Below are 21087 nucleotides of genomic sequence, written 5' to 3'. Positions count from 1 at the left end.
GCAGTGAGCCATGAAATAAAAATTAAACACATATCATAAAAATAAAAGACTATGGAGGGAGAGTTAAAGATCTCACTTTCAGAATTGGGTACATCTTTAGACACAAAAAATGTAAGGATAGAAAGGAATTGAGTAAGAAAACTGACAAGCCCAAGCGTTCAGTTTGGGAACTGGTCCCAGAGGATGGGTAATGTCTTCCCCTCACCGCCAGCCCATCCCACTCTGTCTTCTCCAGAGCCTTCATCTTTGTTTCCATTATGTGCTGTCTGGTATGCCTTGCCAACCTCTTCCCAATTTCTTCATGATTTTAGCTTCTGGCTCGTGACTACTTTTTCCAACACAATTTCTAGGTTAATTCTTAGTGATTTCCACACACAAGTAAATGATCCTTCCCCACCTCTCATCCCTGTGGTGATATCTGTGACCTTGTTCTCAGCAGGGCACCCCACTGGGTCCCATGCACCCCGCTTCCAGCCACCCTCCATTTTCTAGCTCTCTTTCTCCAATGCTTTGATCTCACCAGAACTCTCTGTCCATCAGTACAACCATGGCTTCACTGCTCCCCAACCTCTCTGACACCTCTTCTTTTTTTTGGTAACAGCTTTATTGAGATATAATTCATATGCCACACAATTCGCCCGCTTAAGGTATACAATTCAATGCTTTTAGTGTATTCACAGTGCTGTGCACCCGTCACCATAATCAGTTATAGAAGGTTTCATCGCCTCAGAAAGAAAGCTCACACCCTTTAGTAGCCCCCAACTCACTCCCCCACAGGATGGTTCTCCAGGCGGCATCAGAGCTCCGCAGTTCTCCCAGTGTCTCACTTATACGGTTCTCAGGCCAAGGTCAAGACCCCTGACTTAATTCCTTCTTGGCTAATCTGATCCCTGCACTGCCAGCTGTGCCATTCCGGGCAAGTTATTCATACTTAACTCCTCTGTGCCTGTGACATGAAAAACACGCAGCTGCCTTGAGGATTAAAGTCACTATCAAGAAGTGCCGGAAACGTCTCCAGCAGGGACTCCGCGAAACAGACACAACCCCCTTCTCTGCCACACCCAGTTCCAGAGCCACCCTGGCTGCAGTACTTAGGGGCCCAGGGAATCCTGTGTGACAGGCTAAAGTGTGTGCCCCACACTGCGTGGAAGGCCTGGTCCCCAATCCCTCAGGACGGGGCCTGATTTGAAGGTGGGGCCATTGAACAGGTCATTCAGTTTAAATGAAATCCCCAGGGTGGGCCTGATCCCGACTCACTGGGATCCGCATGGGGAGAGGGGACAGACCCGCAGAGGGCGGCCCGAGGGGGCGCAGGAGACACCCGCCCCCAGCCCAGGAGGGGCCTGGGAAGGAAGCAAACCCTGAGACTCCCTGACCTTGGGCCTCCGCGCCCCCAACAGAGGAAACCAATGTCTGTGGCTGAAGCCTTGGAGCCGCCCCATCTGTGCCGCCCCGAGACTGCGGCCCCCCGGCGACAGAGCTGAGGGTCCGGCAGCGGCCCCAGGAGCCCCCAGAGCCGCGACCCCACCGTGAGGGGATGGGAGGGAGTCGGGTCCCACCCGCCGTCCACCTGGTCCCTGCCCCACAGCTTCCCTGGGAGGAAGGAGACGAGGCCCCGAGGAGGCTGCAGGCCCGGGTTCCAGGGCGGTGCCGGGCAGGTTCCTCAAGCCCGGGGGTTCCCAGAACCGACCGGGGGCTGGCGGAACCTTCTTGGGTTACCCCCTAAAAACCAGCCCACGCTCCGCTTCTCGGGGACCCTCCCCACAGGAAGCAGCCCTGAGATGGGGGGGCCCTGCCCTGTGCCACCCCCACGGGAAGCCCCCAGGGGTGGCGCTGATGAGCCGGACCCATCAGGGGACGCCCCCCACCCCGCCCCCAGACAGACACTGAGACCCAGATGGCCACCCTGTTCCTCATTCATTCATTCACTCACTCATTCATTCCCCGCCAGAGGACCCCAGGTGCCGCGCAGTCCCTGGAGATCCAGAAGAAAAGGAGAAACCGAGGCTGCCCGGGGGCTTCAGGCTGGCGCGGGGAGGGGAGGACGCGGGCCCTGCACAGGTGGATGCTCCGAGGAACTGGCCGCAGGAGGCGCCGCCAAGCAGGTAAAGCGGGCAAGGGCGCTTCTGAGAGCCTGGGGGGTCTTTCTCTTGCTGCCTTCAGGAGCGTCTTCTGTCTCATTCTCTTAAACCTTCTACAGACTCCGCTTCCTGTTTAGTGATCTTCCTTTAAAAAGGTCACAGTGAAAATCAGAGTCCTCCTCCTGGCGAGTAAAGGCCTGTATGGTTCTCACTGCTTGCTGGGCCACTGATTTTGGGAACATGCTTCACCTGCCTATGTTTGAGGAACTCTGTGCGAAATATTTTCTAATTTCCTTTTTTGCATCGTGTCTGAAGTGTGCGAGAGGCGTGGTGATGGTGTTTGGTTCAGAAATCCCAGAAGTCCTGTAAACAGATATTGTGTGTTCTGCTTTATGATTTCGTATGCTTCAGAGGTTTCTAATGGGAGTCTACAGAAATTTATACTCAGTAATTTTCTCCAAACACTAAGCATCTGCCCAAATATAAGATAATCTAGTTATTTTACTTCAAAATTTTATTTTTTTTAGTATGAACTGAGGTTGGTCATTTAAACGCTATATTCCCCAGTGCCCAACTGTAATACAGTTATAATATTATCATTTTATAATTTTCTCTTTTTTAGTATGAAGCTTACCTGGAATGTGTCATTTATATGTATGTATGTATGTATGTGTGCATATGTATATATATGTGTGTATATCATATGTCACATGAATATATATGTGTGTATCATATATCAACATATCCTGTTGAAATAACAGGATTTCACTTTTTTTTTTTTTTTTTTTAAGACTGTCTCGCTCTGTTGCCCAGGCTGGAGTGCAGTGGCATGATCTCAGCTCACTGCAACCTCCGCCTCCTGGGTTCAAACAATTCTCCTGCCTCAGCCTCCTGAGTAGCTGGGATTACAGGCACATGCTACTACGCCTGGCTAATTTTTGTATTTTTGGTAGAGATGGGGTTTCACCATATTGGCCAGACTGGTCTCGAACTCCTGACCTCAGGTGATCTGCCTATCTCAGCCTCCCAAAGTGCTGGGATTACAGGCGTGAGCCACCACACCTGGCCAATTTCATTCTTTTGTATGGCTGAGTAATATTTTATTGTCTATTTATATCATATTTTCTTTATCCATTCAGCATCCACAAACATTTAGCTTGTCTTTATACCTTGGCAATTGTGAATATTGTTTCAGTGACCATGGCGTGGGGCGGGGGGCAGATAATTCTTCAAGATGCTGCTTTTATTCCCTTCAGTTACACACACAGAAGTGGAATTGCTGCACTGTAGGGTAGGTTGTTTTTTTAAATTTTTAAATAACCTCCCTCCCAGTTTTCATAATGACTCCACCAATTTTGAACTCTGACTGTTCAAAATTGTTTTTTCTTAACATCTTTGTCAACATTGTTATATTACTTATTTTTTTATTTTATTATTACACTTTTTAGGGTACATGTGCACAATGTGCAGGTTTGTTACATATGTATACATGTGCCATGTTGGTGTGCTGCACCCATTAACTCGTCATTTAGCATTAGGTATATCTCCTAATGCTATCCCTCCCCCCTCCCCCCACACCACAACAGTCCCCGGAGTGTGATGTTCCCCTTCCTGTGTCCATGTGTTCTCATTGTTCAATTCCCACCTATGAGTGAGAACATGTGGTGTTTGGTTTTTTGTCCTTGCGATAGTTTGCTGAGAATAATGGTTTCCAGTTTCATCTATGTCCCTACAAAGGACATGAACTCTTCATTTTTTATGGCTGCATAGTATTCCATGGTGTATATGTGCCACATTTTCTTAATCCAGTCTATCGTTGTTGGACATTTGGGTTGGTTCCAAGTCTTTGCTATTGTGAATAGTGCCACAATAAACATACGTGTGCATGTGTCTTTATAGCAGCATGATTTATAATCCTTTGGGTATATACCCAGTAATGGGATTGCTGGGTCAAATGGTATTTCTAGTTCCAGATCCCTGAGGAATCGCCACAGTGACTTCCACAATGGTTGAACTAGTTTACAGTCCCACCAACAGTGTAAAAGTGTTCCTATTTCTCCACATCCTCTCCAGCACCTGTTGTTTCCTGACTTTTTAATGATCGCCATTCTGACTGGTGTGAGATGGTATCTCATTGTGGTTTTGATTTGCATTTCTCTGATGGCCAGTGATGATGAGCATTTTTTCATGTGTTTTTTGGCTGCATAAATGTCTTCTTTTGAGAAGTGTCTGTTCATATCCTTTGCCCACTTTTTGAGGGGGTTGTTTGTTTTTTTCTTGTAAATTTGTTTGAGTTCATTGTAGAGTCTGGATATTAGCCCTTTGTCAGATGAGTAGGTTGTGAAAATTTTCTCCCATTTTGTAGGTTGCCTGTTCACTCTGATGGTAGTTTCTTTTGCTGTGCAGAAGCTCTTTAGTTTAATTAGATCCCATTTGTCAATTTTGGCTTTTGTTGCCATTGCTTTTGGTGTTTTAGACATGAAGTCCTTGCCCATGCCTATGTCCTGAATGGTATTGCCTGGGTTTTCTTCTAGGGTTATTATGGTTTTAGGTCTAACACTTAAGTCTTTAATCCATCTTGAATTAATTTTTGTATAAGGTGTAAGGAAGGGATCTAGTTTCAGCTTTCTCCATATGGCTAGCCAGGCCAGTTTTCCCAGCACCATTTATTAAATAGGGAATCCTTTCCCCATTGCTTGTTTTTGTCAGGTTTGTCAAAGATCAGATGGTTGTAGATATGCGGCATTATTTCTGAGGGCTCTGTTCTGTTCCATTGATCTGTATCTTTGTTTTGGTACCAGTACCATACTGTTTTGGTTACTGTAGCCTTGTAGTATAGTTTGAAGTCAGGTACCGTGATGCCTCTGGCTTTGTTCTTTTGGGTTAGGATTGACTTGGCAATGCAGGCTCTTTTTTGGTTCCATATGAACTTTAGTTTTTTCCAATTCTGTGAAGAAAGGCATTGGTAGCTTGATGGGGATGGCATTGAATCTATAAATTACCTTGGGCAGTGTGGCCATTTTCATGATATTGATTCTTCCTACCCATGAGCATGGAATGTTCTTCCATTTGTTTGTATCCTCTTTTATTTCCTTGAGCAGTGGTTTGTAGTTCTCCTTGAAGAGGTCCTTCACATCTCTTGTAAGTTGGATTCCTAGGTATTTTATTCTCTTTGAAGCAATTGTGAATGGGAGTTCACTCATGATTTGGCTCTCTGTTTGTTATTGGTGTATAACAATGCTTGTGATTTTTGTACATTGATTTTCTATCCCGAGACTTTGCTGAAGTTGCTTATCAGCTTAAGGAGATTTTGGGCTGAGACAATAGGGTTTTCTAGATACACAATCATGTCATCTGCAAACAGGGACAATTTGACCTCCTCTTTTCCTAACTGAATACCCTTTATTTCCTTCTCCTGCCTAATTGCCCTGGCCAGAACTTCCAAAACTATGTTGAATAGGAGTGGTGAGAGAGGGCATCCCTGTCTTGTGCCAGTTTTCAAAGGGAATGCTTCCAATTTTTGCTCATTCAGTATGATATTGGCTGTGGGTTTGTCATAGATAGCTCTTATTATTTTGAGATATGTCCCATCATCAATGCCTAATTTATTGAGAGTTTTTAGCATGAAGCATTGTTGAATTTTGTCAAAGGCCTTTTCTGCATCTATTGAGATAATCATGTGGGTTTTCTCTTTGGTTCTGTTTATATGCTGGATTACATCTATTGATTTGTGTATGTTGAACCAGCCTTGCATCCCAGGGATGAAGCCCACTTGATCATGGTGGATAAGGTTTTTGATGTGCTGCTGGATTCGGTTTGCCAGTATTTTATTGAGGATTTTTGCATCAATGTTCATCAAGGATATTGGCCAAAAATTCTCTTTTTTGGTTGTGTCTCTGCCAGGCTTTGGTATCAGGATGATGCTGGCCTCATAAAATGAGTTAGGGAGGATTCCCTCTTTTTCTATTGATTGGAATAATTTCAGAAGGAATGGTACCAGCTCCTCCTTGTACCTCTGGTAGAATTCGGCTGTGAATCCATCTGGTCCTGGACTTTTTTTGATTGGTAAGCTATTGATTATTGCCACAATTTCAGAGCCTGTTATTGGTCTATTCAGAGATTCAACTTCTTCCTGGTTTAGTCTTGGGAGGGTGTATGTGTTGAGGAATTTATCCATTTCTTCTAGATTTTCTAGTTTATTTGCGTAGAGGTGTTTGTAGTATTCTCTGATGGTAGTTTGTATTTCTGTGGGATCGGTGGTGATATCCCCTTTATCATTTTTTATTGCGTCTATTTGATTCTTCTCTCTTTTCTCCTTTATTAGTCTTGCTAGCAGTCTATCGATTTTGTTGATCTTTTCAAAAAACTGGCTCCTGGATTCATTAATTTTTTGAAGGGTTTTTTGTGTCTCTATTTCCTTCAGTTCTGCTCTGATTTTAGTTATTTCTTGCCTTCTGCTAGCTTTTGAATGTGTTTGCTCTTGCTTTTCTAGTTCTTTTAATTGTGATGTTAGGGTGTCAATTTTGGATCCTTCCTGCTTTCTCTTGTGGGCATTTAGTGCTATAAATTTCCCTCTACACACTGCTTTGAATGTGTCCCAGAGATTCTGGTATGTTGTGTCTTTGTTCTCCTTGGTTTCAAAGAACATCTTTATTTCTGCCTTCATTTTGTTATGTACCCAGTAGTCATTCAGGAGCAGGTTGTTCAGTTTCCATGTAGTTGAGCGGTTTTGAGTGAGTTTCTTAGTCCTGAGTTCTAGTTTGATGCACTGTGGTCTGAGAGACAGTTTGTTATAATTTCTGTTCTTTTACATTTACTGAGGAGTGCTTTACTTCCAACTATGTGGTCAATTTTGGAATAGGTGTGGTGTGGTGCTGAAAAAAATGTATATTCTGTTGATTTGGGGTGGAGAGTTCTGTAGATGTCTATTAGGTCTGCTTGGTGCAGAGCTGAGTTCAATTCCTGGGTATCCTTGTTGACTTTCTGTCTCGTTGATCTGTCTAATGTTGACAGTGGGGTGTTAAAGTCTCCCATTATTATTGTGTGGGAGTCTAAGTCTCTTTGTAGGTCACTAAGGACTTGCTTTATGAATCTGGGTGCTCCTGTATTGGGTGCATATATATTTAGGATAGTTAGCTCTTCTTGTTGAATTGATCCCTTTACCATTATGTAATGGCCTCTTTGTCTCTTTTGATCTTTGTTGGTCTAAAGTCTGTTTTATCAGAGACTAGGATTGCAACCCCTGCCTTTTTTTGTTTTCCATTTGCTTGGTAGATCTTCCTCCATCCCTTTATTTTGAGCCTATGTGTGTCTCTGCACGTGAGATGGGTTTCCTGAATACAGCACACTGATGGGTCTTGACTCTTTATCCAATTTGCCAGTCTGTGTCTTTTAATTGGAGCATTTAGCCCATTTACATTTAAAGTTAATATTATTATGTGTGTATTTGGTCCTGTCATTATGATGTTAGCTGATTATTTTGCTCGTTAGTTGATGCAGTTTATTCCTAGCCTTGATGGTCTTTATATTTTGGCATGTTTTTGCAGTGGCTAGTACCGGTCGTTCCTTTCCATGTTTAGCGCTTCCTTCAGGAGCTCTTTTAGGGCAGGCCTGGTAGTGACAAAATCTCTCAGCATTTGCTTGTCTGTAAAGTATTTTATTTCTCCTTCACTTATGAAGCTTAGTTTGGCTGGATATGAAATTCTGGGTTGAAAATTCTTTTCTTTAAGAATGTTGAATATTGGCCCCCACTCTCTTCTGGCTTGTGGAGTTTCTGCCGAGAGATCCGCTGTTAGTCTGACAGGCTTCCCTTTGTGGGTAACTCGACCTTTCTCTCTGGCTGCCCTTAACATTTTTTCCTTCATTTCAACTTTGGTGAATCTGACAATTATGTGTCTTGGAGTTGCTCTTCTCGAGGAGTATCTTTGTGGCGTTCTCTGTATTTCCTGAATCTGAAAGTTGGCCTGCCTTGCTAGATTGGGGAAGTTCTCCTGGAAAATACCCTGCAGAGTGTTTTCCAACTTGGTTCCATTCTCCCCGTCACTTTCAGGTACACCAATCAGATGTAGATTTGGTCTTTTCACATAGTCCCATATTTCTCGGAGGCTTTGTTCATTTCTTTTTATTCCTTTTTCTCTAAACTTCCCTTCTCACTTCATTTCATTAATTTCATCTTCCATCACTGATACCCTTTCTTCCAGTTGATCACATCAGCTCCTGAGGCTTCTGCATTCTTCACGTAGTTCTCAAGCCTTGGCTTTCAGCTCCATCAGCTCCTTTAAGGACTTCTCTGCATTGGTTATTCTAGTTATCCATTCGTCTAATTTTTTTTTCAAAGTTTTTAACTTCTTTGCCATTGGTTTGAATTTCCTCCTGTAGCTCGGAGTAGTTTGATTGTCTGAAGCCTTCTTCTCTCAGCTCATCAAAGTCATTGTCTGTCCACTTTGTTCTGTTGCTGGTGAGGAGCTGTGTTCCTTTGGAGGAGGAGAAGCGCTCTGCTTTTTAGAGTTTCCAGTTTTTCTGCTCTGTTTTTTCCCCATCTTTGTGGTTTTGTCTACTTTTGGTCTTTGATGATGGTGATGTACAGAAGGGTTTTTGGTGTGGATGTCCTTTCTGTTTGTTAGTTTTCCTTCTAACAGACAGGACCCTCAGCTGCAGGTCTGTTGGAGTTTGCTAGAGGTCCACTCCAGACCCTGCTTGCCTGGGTATCAGCAGCGGTGGCTGTAGAACAGCAGATCTTGGTGAACCGCAAATGCTGCTGCCTGATCATTCCTCTGGAAGTTTTGTCTCAGAGGAGTACCCGGCTGTGTGAGGTGTCAGTCTGCCCCTACTGGGGGGTGCCTCCCAGTTAGGCTGCTCAGGGGTCAAGGACCAACTTGAGGAGGCAGTCTGCCCATTCTCAGATCTCCAGCTGCATGTTGGGAAAACCACTACTCTCTTCAAAGCTGTCAGACAGGGACATTTAAGTCTGCAGAGGTAACTGCTGTCTTTTTGTTTGTCTGTGCCCTGCCCCCAGAGGTGGAGTCTACAGAGGCTGGCAGGCCTCCTTGAGCTGTGGTGGGCTCCACGCAGTTTGAGCTTCCCAGCTGCTTTGTTTACCTAATCAAGCCTGGGCAATGGCAGGCGCCCCTCCCCCAGCCTTGCTGCCACCTTGCAGTTTGATCTCAGACTGCTGTAATAGCAATCAGCAAGACTCCGTGGGCGTAGGACCCTCCGAGCCAGGTGCAGGATATAATCTCCTGGTGTGCCGTTTTTTAAGCCCATTGGAAAAGCGCAGTATTAGGGTGGGAGTGACCTGATTTTCCAGGTGCCATCTGTCACCCCTTTCTTTGACTAGGAAAGGGAACTCCCTGACCCCTTGCACTTCTCCAGTGAGGCAATGCCTCGCCCTGCTTCGGCTCACACACGGTGTGCTGCACCCACTGTCCTACACCCACTGTCTGGCACTCCCTAGTGAGATGAACCCGGTACCTCAGATGGAAATGCAGAAATCACCTGTCTTCTGCATCACTCATGCTGGGAGCTGTAGACCGAAGCTGTTCCTATTCGGCCATCTTGGCTCAACCAGGCCATCTTGGATCCACCCAAGTATTTTCTGGGTCTGGAGGGTCCTGGTTCTCTTATGGACTCAGCGATGTGAAGTCATAGAATGCTGAGGTGTGGTTAAACTTTGGTTTGATCTCATCCTCAGCCCGAACACCTTCCCCTCTCCCAAGGCAGCAGTGAAGGGATGGTTCATGGATACGACCTAGGGGAAGGAACAGGGACCCTGACAGTGTGTGCTTCCGGATTTCTGTCTCCGGAACTTGACTGCTCCTCACAACACATAAGGCAAAAACTGTCATAAATGTAAGGAAAGAATTTGCCACTGGAGGCTAGGGAGTTCAGGTTGCCATGTTTTGAAGCCTCCTGAAAACTCTAATGTGGACATCCACTTCTGGAAAAACAGTGAACCCGGTATGTTTCTGGCTATGATTGAAAATTCTTGGTAAAAACAGACATCTGTTTAAGTGCATGGCTGTGTTTCCTGTAGCATTAGAGAAATTCCATGAGATTAGGAAGCATGAAGCCAGGGTGAATGCTCTGAGGGATCTGGTAGTTCTAGGAACTTCGGGGCCTTGGATTTAAGAACTTCATGGTGAAGACTAAATCAATTGAATCTCAGCATAAAGCTGAGACATCGAATGGCTTCCCACTCCATGAAAGAGTTGCCTCGAGAGGTTCCGTATGTTGGTAACAGCAGAGGGCATTAAAATGAGTCTCTCTCAGTCTGGGAGCTGGATGGGAAAAAAAATCATGCCTGAAATTTCGCACCCACGTGCCATTGTCACCTAGGTGAGGAGTTTACATTTTAATTCTCACAATCCCCAGGACACCCCTGTGCCTAGAGCCCTCGGGGTAATCCTTCCACTCTGGCTTTCTCCCCTCTATCTCTTTCTTGGGAAAATGTTTGCCCCATATTGAGTCAACACTGGAAGATCCACATTGGTTCATCTCTGATTTCCAACTTTTGAATTTGCCCTTACAATAAATTGAAGTTTCAGTGACTTGGTGCTTCAGGGACCCGTCCCCACTCTTCCCAAGGAGAACAAACCATGGTTACCATGAAGTACAATAGGTCACTAAAACGTATTCCTCCAGTCTAACTGAAACTTCATGCCCTTCTGTCAACATCTCCTGCTGGCCCCATCCCTGCTCCTCCCCACCTACCCATAGCCCCTGGTAACCACCTTTATACTTTTTCTATGAGACCAGCTTTTTAAGATTCCAGATATAAGTGAGGTCATACAATATTTGTCTTTCTGTGCCTGTCTTCTTTCACTTAGCATAATGCCCCACTAGTTATATCCACATTGTCATGAATGACAAAAATTCCTTCCTTTTAAAGGCTGTATTGTATTCCATTGTGTATATACACATTTTCTCTATCCATTCATCCATTGATAGACAGTTAGTTTGCTTCCATATCTTCGCTATTGTGAATAATGCTGAAATAAATGTGGGAGTGAATATAACTCTTCAGCAAATCAATGTCAGTTCCTTTGGATATATACCCAGAAGTGGAATTGCCAGATAATATGGTAATTCTATTTTTAGTTTTTGAGGAACCCCCATACTATTTTTTTAACAGCTGTACTAATTTACATTCCCATTAACAGTGTACAAGTGTTCCCTTTTTATCTACATCTTCATCAACACTTGTTATCTTTTGTCTTTTTGATAACAGTGATTCCAACAGGTGTGAGATTATATCTCATTGTGGCTTTAATTTGCATTTTCCTGATTCTTAGAGATGTTGAGCATTTTTCATATATCTGTTGGCTATTCATATCTCTTCATTTGAGAACTGTTCAGATCCTTTGCTCATTTTTAATTGAATTGTTTTCTTGCTGTTAAGTTGGTTGAATTCCTTATATATTTTTGATATTCTCACCTAATCAGATGTAAGGTTGAGAAATGATTGATGTTTATGTGTCGATCTAAATCCTCAGACCTTGCTGAACTCACTGTTATTAGTTCTTGGGTTTTTGTTGTAGATTCCTTGAGATTTTATACATAGACTACTATGGTGTGTGCAAATATTTCTTCATTTCTCGTCTGTATATCTTCTAGTTCTCTTGCCTTATTGCCCTGGCTAGAACTTCATTATGTTGAAGAGTGGTGAGAGTGGACACTTGTAATTGCTCCAAATGTTAGGGGAAAACATTCAGTTATCACCATTAAGCCTAAAATTGGCTATAGGTTTTTTGTAGATGATGAAGTGACACTCTAATCCTAGTTTGCTGAGTTTTTTAAAAATTATGAACAGGTGGTAAAAATTTCCAAATGCTTTCTTTGTGTCCCAATTGATGCAATTGTGTGAGTTTTCTTCTACAGCCTGTTAGCACAGTGGATCACACTGATTTACTTCCAAATGTGGAGCTAGTCTTACATGCTTGGAATAAACTTCACTTGGTCATGGTTTGTAATTCTTTAATATATTGCTGGATTCTATTTGCTTTCTTTTGTTGAAGATTTTGTGTCTATGTTCATGAGCGGCATTGGTTATTTCTTTTTTTGTATTGTCGTTGTCTGGTTTTGCTATCAGGATAATACTGGCCCCTTAAAATGAATTTGGAAGTGTTCTCTTCTCCACTATTTTCCAGAGATTATGTAGAATTGGTGTTCATTCTTTAAAAATTTGGTAATTCTCTGCATCTGAAAATTTAAAATTCCAACTTTCTTTTGGCATTTTAAAACTACACATTCAATTCCCCTAATAATTATAGAGCTATCCAAATTATCTATTTTGTCCTGGCTGAATGTTGGTAGTTTGTGCTTTTTGAGGAGTTGGTCTGTTTCACATAAGCTGTTGAATTTCTATGTGTAGAGTTGTTTGCACCATTTGCTCATTATCCGGTTCATGTCTGTGGGGTCTGTAGTGATATCCCCAAACTTGGTATCCATTCCTGAAGCTTATAGTTTGTATCCTTGTATCCTCTCTTTTTTTTCTTTGTTGGTCTAGCAAGAGGTTTGTTAATTTTACTGATTTTTTTTAAAGAACTAGATTTTTGTCTCATTTATTTTCTCTGTTTTTTTGTCTCTAATTTCACTGATTTCTGTTCTTATCTGGATTTTTTTCTTCTTCTGCTTATGTTGGGTTTGATATTTTGAATATATTTTTATAGCTTTGTATGTATTATGATTTATATTACATTTTAAGTATATTTTTATAGAGTTCCTAGTGATCTTTTATTGAATACCAGATAAAGAGTATAAAAAACTGAGAAAGGTTTTGAGTGATGTTACTTTCTTGCAGAGACCATTTGTTTTCCTTCTGCGGAACAGTTAGACAAGCAGCAGATCACATTGATCCAGTGAGGCATTAAGATAAGAGGCCAGGCTTTATTCTTTGTGAAGGAGTCTCTATTTCTGGCCTGTACTTCTCCCAGGATATAGCCTTGAGGGGTTTCAATAGAAAGCCTTAAGTTTTTACCAAGCCCTTTCTTATTAATCCTAAAATTAAATATTTATTTTCCAGAGCTACAAAACCTCCATAAACTCTGTTTTGCTTTAAAGGCTCTTCGTGGATGCTTTTTGCTTAGCTCCTTGTCCTCTTTCCCCAGGCAGTTTCATAATCTTCAAGGGAAGAGGAGCTGCTGCACACTGGACTCACTTCTCTGAGCTCTTCTTTTCCCTGGAAGCTTTGCCCTGCAAGCTCTGGCTGCCTTTGTCCCCCTAAAGTCTGATTTTCGGAAGGAACTGCCGATGCCTCAGCTGCTTTCTGCTTGTGCTCTTGTTCTCTCTGTCGCTAACGAATGGGCAGAGGCCCCACGGGAGGAGAGTGGAGCGCTGGCACCTGATGCATTCATTTCCCTTCTCACCAGGATCCAGGCACCTCCTGTCCTGGACACCTGGGTTTCTCTCTAGTGCTTTCAACTGCTGTTTTGTGTTAATTTTTTCTGGCTTTCCTACTTGTTCTCAGTGATTCTGTAGCTCAAATATGAGCTGTTCCATCAGAACCAGAAGAGGAGTCGCAATACGTATTTGAAAAATACATGAATAAATTATCTGCAAATTAAAAATAATCAGCTCTCCAGGAGTAGCTTCTATGGTGGGTGATGGCGACTATCTGAGGCTGGTGTCACAGGGGTAAAAGAGTTTACCAAGAAACTTGTAGGTTTTAAAAAAAAGGCAGATTTATTAAAGAAAGGAAGAAAGTACATTGCAAGAAGGCAATGGGCAGGCCAGGAGAAGAAGAGCTGACTGCAAGGAGACAAAGGCTTGCAGGGGATTTTACAGGATGGTTCCTGGGCTGTGTGCTGAAGAGGGCTGCATACAATACCTATAATGCCAAGGTTGCAGTGAGCTAACTTGCATTTTTCTATCAGCTGAGGGTCTGGTGATACCTGGGCAAGGGAAGATGGTGAGCTATATGCACAGGAGGGCTGTGTGTGCTGGACTGTGAAGACATGCAGACTTGTAGCTTATCTGCTTTCTCTTTTTGCTTTCCCTTGGTCCTGCCACTCTGGCTCCTTTTCCCTGATTAGGACGCCACAGCTTCCATGTGTTTTGATTTGTTAGATCTGACATGGGCCAATGAATCGTTTTTTCTTTAACTATATACAATCCTATTTTTCCCCTCATATAAGCCAATCCTAATGGAATAGAATCATCCTTTTCAAAAGCTTTTTACCAGAGGTCTCCACACCATTCCCACATACAGCCTCCCATGCCTCACTCAGCTACAACCTGGCAAAAATCTCCAGCCCTGCAGAGACTGAGTGGTGCATTGAGTCCCTGATTGCTGTTTTCCAGAAGGATCCTGGAGAGGATGGTTACAACTGCTCTCTCCAAGACGGAGTTCCTAAGCTTCATGAACACAGAAGAGGCTGCCGTCACAAAGAAGCAGAAGGACCGCAGTGTCCTTGACTGCATGACGAAAAGACTGGATGTCAACAGTAACAGGCAGCTAGATTTCCAAGAATTTCTTAATTCAAAATTGGCAGCCTGGCTGTGCATTGCCATGACTCCCTCCTCAAGGCTATCCCACCCTACAAGCAGACCTGAGGGCCCCTTCGGCCTGGCCTCCAAAGCCACCCCCTTTCCTTCCAGCTTCCTGTCACCATCTCCTCCTCACAGCGCACACGTCCCCTGAGCCCAGCACACCCACCTCCTCTGGCAGGCCCCGTCTGCGGGTAGAAATAAAACAGTTTTCACTCGCATCGGTGTGAAGAGACCACCAAACAGGCTTTGTGTGGCAACAAGGCTGTTTATTTCACCTGGGTGCAGGCGGGCTGAGTCTGAAAAGAGTCAGTGAAGGGAGATAGGGGTGGGGCCGTTTTATAAGATTTGGGTAGGTAAAGGAAAATTACAGTCAAAGGGGGGTTGTTCTCTGGCAGACAGGAGTGGAGGTCACAAGGTGCTCAGTAGGGGAGCTTTTAAGCCAGGATGAGCCAGGAGAAGGAATTTCACAAGATAGTGTCATCAGTTAAGGCAGGAACAGGCCATTTTCACTTCTTTTGTGGTGGAATGTCATCAGTTAAGGCAGGAACCGGCCATCTGGATGTGTACGTGCAGGTTACAGAGGACATGATGGCTTAGCTTGGGCTCAGAGGCCTGACAACGTCACATTTTTAAAACATGAAAAAAAAAAAGCTTTTTATTAACTACTCTGCTTAATTCAACTCCTTACTTCATATGTAGAGTTGATATAGCTGAATGCCTGCTGGATAAGTCAATAAAGGAAACCCTGACACTGCCACTTTGCAATGATAAAATAACTCATCAAATTGAAGATTTAACTGCAAAAATAAAAACTGAGTAAACACAGTCTCTTCCCATACATTTGGACAAATCTACAGACATCGCTGAACTTCTGGTATTGCTCTAGCACCAGCCCCAGCTAATTATTGGAAAAGGGTTTCTTTATAAGTGAATGGTTGGCAACAAACCAAAGTGCTGTCATCTCATAAACCGGACACTGAAAAGATGTGCAAAACAAGTACAACAATGCCACTCTTCTCACTTAGATGTTTTGTTTTTAGAAAACTTATTTTTTTGTAAAAATATGCTATTTCATGTTAACATGCAATGGGCTTATTATTTTTAGTGACTTCCTAAAATAAATCTATTTTTAGATTTCTCAGTTTTAATTTCTCAGGTAGCAACTATCAACAGATAAAAGCCACATAAGCAAATGCTCTTAGGGGTTTTGAGACCAAAGTGTTTGAGAATCACTGTCCTAGAGTTTTAAAACATTGGAAAGGGGAGGGGAATGTGTACCCCTGTCATTAACAGTATCCAGCTGAGAGGGAGGCTCGGGCTGACTGACTCGGGGTTCTATTGGAACACAGCCAGGCCTGTCCATCATGTATTGTCTGAGGCTGCTTCCTGCTGTCATGGGAGAAACTTTTGGGCGGATGCTGCTGGGAGCCGGTCAGACTGGGCAGACTGGATGAGAACAGGAGGATGAGAATGAGCAAAGGCACCCACGAGGAGAACAGGAGGAAAACCCACGCGTTTGGGGGCGACTAGAAATGCGCAGTGAGCCTTGGGGTCCCCTGTGCTGCCCTCAGGCTGCGTTTGCCTTGAGTGAAATATTTTCTCCAAAAGGCAGAGGAGAGGACAAAGCCCCCTGTGCATCTCCATTCTCCACAGCGTCCCCAGGATGGCAGGAGGAGGTCCCCGAGACCTGCACAAGCTATGTTTGACCCAAGGGGACTTTTTCCTCTTGAGGAGGTTTGCTGGGTCATGTCAGTGATGAGGTTTAAGGACAGAGCCCGGGACCCTCAGCAACCTGGATATGGCCAGACGGAGCTGGAAGCTTCTCACTGGCCGAGCTCTGGTCCCTTCCCCAAAACTGAAGGGTCACTACCCTATCCTAATCTCAGCTCGACTCATGCCAGGAGGACTCAGTAGTAGACTGTCCTACCACTGGGGGACACACTATTGTGTAACTGAGGGACACTAGGCTGTATCTGGGTGGACACTGCCCTGTTACTAGGGGACACTAGTGAGTAACTGGGGACACTGCCCTGTACTGGGGAACACTATCCTATTATCCTGTTACTGGGGGACTCCAGCTTATAACTTGGGGACACTATAATGGGGGACATTGCCCTGCAATTGGGGGACATTATCCTGTTACTGGGGGACACTATCTAGTAACTGGCGATACTACCTTATAATGGGGGGACAATACTGTATAACTGGGAGACACTATGAGGGGACATTGCCCTGTAATTGGGGGACACAGCCCAGTAACTGGGGGGACATTGCCCTATAACTGATGGACGTCACCCTATAACTGTGGGGACTTACCCTATAACTGGGGAGACATTCACCTATAACTGGGGGACATCACCCTATAACTGGAGGGACATTCACCTGTAACTGTGGGGACATCACCCTATAACTGTGGGGACATCACCCTATAACTGGGGGACATTACCCTGTAACTGGGAGACATTACCTCATAACTGGGGACACTATAATGGGGGAACATTGCCTTATAACTGGGGACACTACCCTGTAACTTGGGGATACACTATGCTATGACTGGGGGGACACTGCCCTGTAACTGACGGGATGCTATCCTGTAACCAGAAGATACTAACCTATGACTGAGGGACAGTATCCTGTAACTGGGGACACTGCCCTGTAACTGGGGGACACCACCCTATAACTTGAAGGTTGGGGACCAGGGTCTGGTGCCCCTGAGCTCAGCTCCTGCAGGTGGGAAGTTTCGGAGCCTCCGAGGGTAATTCCACAGGATGGGGCTGCCTTCAGGGTCCCAGCCTCACCTGATCATCTTTCGGGGGACACACTCCCCACCCCGTTGCCACACATCTGGGGTGCAGGAGGCAGCCAGAAGCCTCCAGCTCCCATCCAAGGCCTAAGGAGAATCTCAGGTATCCTGCTGGGTGCTCCCTGAGAAGGTGTGGGGTGCCGGCCACCCCAGTGCACTCAGACCTATCCGGGCAGGGGGCATCCATGATGTGACGTGGGTAACAGACTCTGGAGGAAGTGACGGAGAAGACAACAACGGTGGTGACCACTCCGCCCGACAGCACCTGCCGAGTGCCCCCCACTCTCTACTATCCCGACAGCACCTGCCGAGTGCCCCCCACTTTCTGCTATCCCGACAGCACCTGCTGAGTGCCCCCCACTTTCTACTATCCCAACAGCACCTGCTGAGTGCCCACCACTTTCTACTATCCCAACAGCACCTGCCGAGTGCCCCCCACTCTCTATCCCGACAGCACCTGCCGAGTGCCCCCCACTCTCTACTATCCCAACAGCACCTGCCGAGTGCCCCCCACTTTCTACTATCCAGACAGCACCTGACGAGTGCCCCCCACTCTCTACTATCCCGACAGCACCTGCCGAGTGCCCCCCACTTTCTACTATCCAGACAGCACCTGCCGAGTGCCCCCCACTTTCTGCTATCCAGACAGCACCTGCCGAGTGTCCCCCACTCTCTACTATCCCGACAGTACCTGCCGAGTGCCCCCCACTTTCTGCTATCCAGAGAGCACCTGCCGAGTGCCCCCCACTCTCTACTATCCAGACAGCACCTGCCGAGTGCTCCCCACTTTCTACTATCCAGACAGCACCTGCCGAGTGCCCCCCACTTTCTACTATCCAGACAGCACCTGCCGAGTGTCCCCCACTCTCTACTATCCAGACAGCACCTGCCGAGTGCCCCCCACTTTCTGCTATCCCGACAGCACCTGCCGGGTGCCCCCCACTCTCTACTACCCAGACAGCACCTGCCGAGTGGCCCCCACTTTCTGCTATCCAGACAGCACCTGCCGAGTGCCCCCCACTCTCTACTATCCAGACAGCACCTGCCGAGTGCCCCCCACTTTCTGCTATCACGCCACTTAGTACTGCTATGACCTAGAGACGGTGAGACCAGGACGGACCAAGGAGGCCTCAGGCAGCAACCCCCTGGGGGTCATCCCCAGTGGCGGCACACTGGGAGGGGCAGGGGCTGCTGGGGGCCACTTCGGCTCCAGGCGCATCACAGTAGGAAGGCTTCCTGGTGGCCCAGGACAGAGGGAAATCTACAGCCCTGGCTTAGGGAAAGCTGGACAGTGAGAGGAGACAGAGCGGGGACAGGGAAAGAAAGGCTGTGCAGACCTGCCTCTGAGCACGGACAGGGGAAGAAAGGCCGCGCAGACCCGCAGAGATGGCAAGGTGGGAGGATCACTCCCTGTACCCCAGCCCAGGGTCCCCAGTCTCCTCCTGGGAAATTCACCCTCAGCTGTGGTCTGTGTCCCAGCCCGGGCCCTGGTTCTGGTGTGGGGCTCTAGGTGAGGCCGGGAAGCAGGAGTGTCCCAGGCAGAGGGGCCAGGCATGGGGGAGAGAAAGAGCGGACACCCGGTGGGCAGCACAGATCCCAAACCCACTCCACCCTCCTGGAGGCTCTGGCCTGTGCACCCATCTTCGTCTCATCTTCACCCTGCAAGGATGGGAGGCTGAGACTCCCTGGGGCAACCCGGGAGAGAGGGTTCCAGGACCAAAGGGAGCTCTGGAGAGGACAGAAAAGCCGCTCCTCACCCCATTCCATAAACAGACAAAGGTGCCCAGAATGGCATGAAGATCAGCAGGAAGGGGGACCCACAGTGCCCTGCCCCTGCCCCACACCTGGCCCCATGCCTAGATGGGGTGGTTCTGCCACAGGACAGGAGTAAGGCCGACTGGTCCCCAGACTCCCAGGAAGAAAGCTCTGCAGGGACCATCTCCCCAGAACCTTCTGGAACCCAGGACAGGAAGGTGTGTGTGGGTGGGAGAGGAGGTCTTCTCTCCTTCATTTTCTGCTCATGACACCCCTCCCTTCCCGGGAGCTACTGTTCTTGTTCCTGCAGCAAAGATGCCACACGGGGCGGCGGTTGGAACCCTCCTACCCAGGCGGCTTCCTTCGGAGAATGCCAGACTTCGCGGGGAAGCACACGCTGGCGGGAGGTCAAAATCATGTGCATTGGATTCCGGCCTCTTTTTAAGCCCAGGCTTTATTCCAGCCTCTTTTTGAGGAATTTGACTGAAAAGTTCCCTCCCTCTCGGCTGATGCGCCGTCCCATCCTGGGCTCCTAGTGTAGGGCTCCTACCCTTGGCTCCAGCAATGCTGATGATGAGGTGCTGGGGTCCCCGAGGACTGGAGGCCTCCAGGAAGGAACCGGCCTCAGTCCACGCCGTCCAGGGACTGTGGCTCTGCCCTCTCGAGCTGTAGCACCTGGAAAGAGAGGCCTGTGACACCACAGCCCCGCAAAGACGGACTGTGGGGCTGTTGAAACACTGGCACGCGCCAAAAGCGGGTCACAAGTCCCAGAGGTGAAAAAGTAAATTACCAGAGTCCCCACCGGATGCTGGGCATGTGTGCTGGAAAAGCCTGGAGGGGCGGGTCCAGAACACGCATAGCTGTCACCGCAGATGACAGCAGCGTCTCCACCTTTACCTGCAGCTGTCTCTGATGCTCCCACATGCGTCACTCTTTTGGCTGCATAGTGTCTGAACCCCCTTCCTGATCTTGGGGAGCCCGCCCCTGAGTACATCTTGGTGGGAGCCAAGCCCCCACCTCCCACTACAGAGGCCAGGGCTGGGGCAGCTCCCTCTCCTGCCCTGGGTGGCCAGATGACAGGGCCCATCACCCGAGGCTTGGCCACTCCACTGCCTGGTGACCCAGGGACACTGGGACTCAGGGATGGCAGAGCAGATTGGCAGCCAGCCCAGGCTGGGTGTGGCGTGTGGGCTCCGTCCAGCCACAGCAGGGGATATAGGGCAGCAGCCACCTGGCCTGAGTCCCAGCTTTCCAGACCCTGTGACCCCTGCCCTCCCTTCCACCCTCTAAGTCACTCTTTGAGCAAGTTCCATTCCACGGAAATCAGCCAGATACAGTATCTCTTCCTTACAACCATGCAGCCCCAAACGTCTTCTAGTCCCAAATGTCAGCATTCCTCAACCTTGGCACCACCAACACGTGGAACAAAGAATTCTCTGCTGGGTGTGGGGTTGGGAGGGGCCCGTCCTGCACACAGTAGGACATTCAGCAGCATCCCTGGGCTCCACCCACGGGATGCTGGGAGCACAGACCCCAGCCCAGTCATGATAACCAAAATCATCTCCAGTCATCGCCTAATGTCTCCTCGGGGGGGTCAATGGTCCCAGATGTAGAACCCCTGCCACTGATCCACCCTCGTTTTACAGGCCACCTGCTCAGAGATGCTGTCACCGATCATGAGGTATAAAGCGGCATCTTGTGGCCTCTAGCTCAGCAGAGGCGGGTTTTCCTCATGTCCTTAAGGAAGAGTTCAAGACATCTTCCTGATTAGAAGGTTACTACTCTGTGGTCATACAGCACCTGTGTGTGCCTCTGTTGTGCACTGATCACACTGTGCTATGGTCTCACAGGTGCTGGAAGGACACTAGGTGTCCTCTAGCTCAGTGTAGACTCCTCAGGATTTATCACTGTTTTTAATTTTTTTAATTTAGATTTTGTTTTGCGACAGGCTCTGGCTCTGTC

General features: G+C 46.9%; 1 protein-coding gene and 1 pseudogene across 27 annotated transcripts in view; one reads left to right on the top strand and one right to left on the bottom strand.

Moving 5' to 3' along the window:
• The window catches only part of NADSYN1 (NAD synthetase 1), a 95560-nt gene that overhangs the window by 27234 nt on the left and 47239 nt on the right, over nucleotides 1-21087 (bottom strand). For 13 of the 27 annotated variants that reach the window (XR_010147603.1, XR_010147602.1, XR_010147594.1 and 10 more), the window contains one exon: nucleotides 19676-19800. The exons of 5 other annotated variants lie outside the window; for them this stretch is intronic. Coding sequence is in view for 7 of the 22 variants with exons in the window: in XM_063784247.1 (XP_063640317.1) it covers nucleotides 19676-19800 (125 nt within the window). In the remaining 15 variants the exon portion in view is untranslated. Of the gene's footprint in view, nucleotides 1-14812; nucleotides 15180-17365; nucleotides 17580-19561; nucleotides 19801-21087 lie in introns of those variants that run through there. 9 more of the 27 variants (XR_001707400.4, XM_016921480.4, XM_063784249.1 and 6 more) reach the window with 4 other exon arrangements.
• On the top strand, nucleotides 1898-14630 carry LOC100615812 (protein S100-A11-like; annotated as a pseudogene).

This window comes from Pan troglodytes, chromosome 9 (assembly GCF_028858775.2).
Source record: "Pan troglodytes isolate AG18354 chromosome 9, NHGRI_mPanTro3-v2.0_pri, whole genome shotgun sequence".
Classification (NCBI taxonomy): domain Eukaryota; kingdom Metazoa; phylum Chordata; class Mammalia; order Primates; family Hominidae; genus Pan; species Pan troglodytes.
The sequence above is the reverse complement of the archived record's forward strand: the minus strand, read 5'-3'. Positions and strand labels throughout refer to the sequence as shown.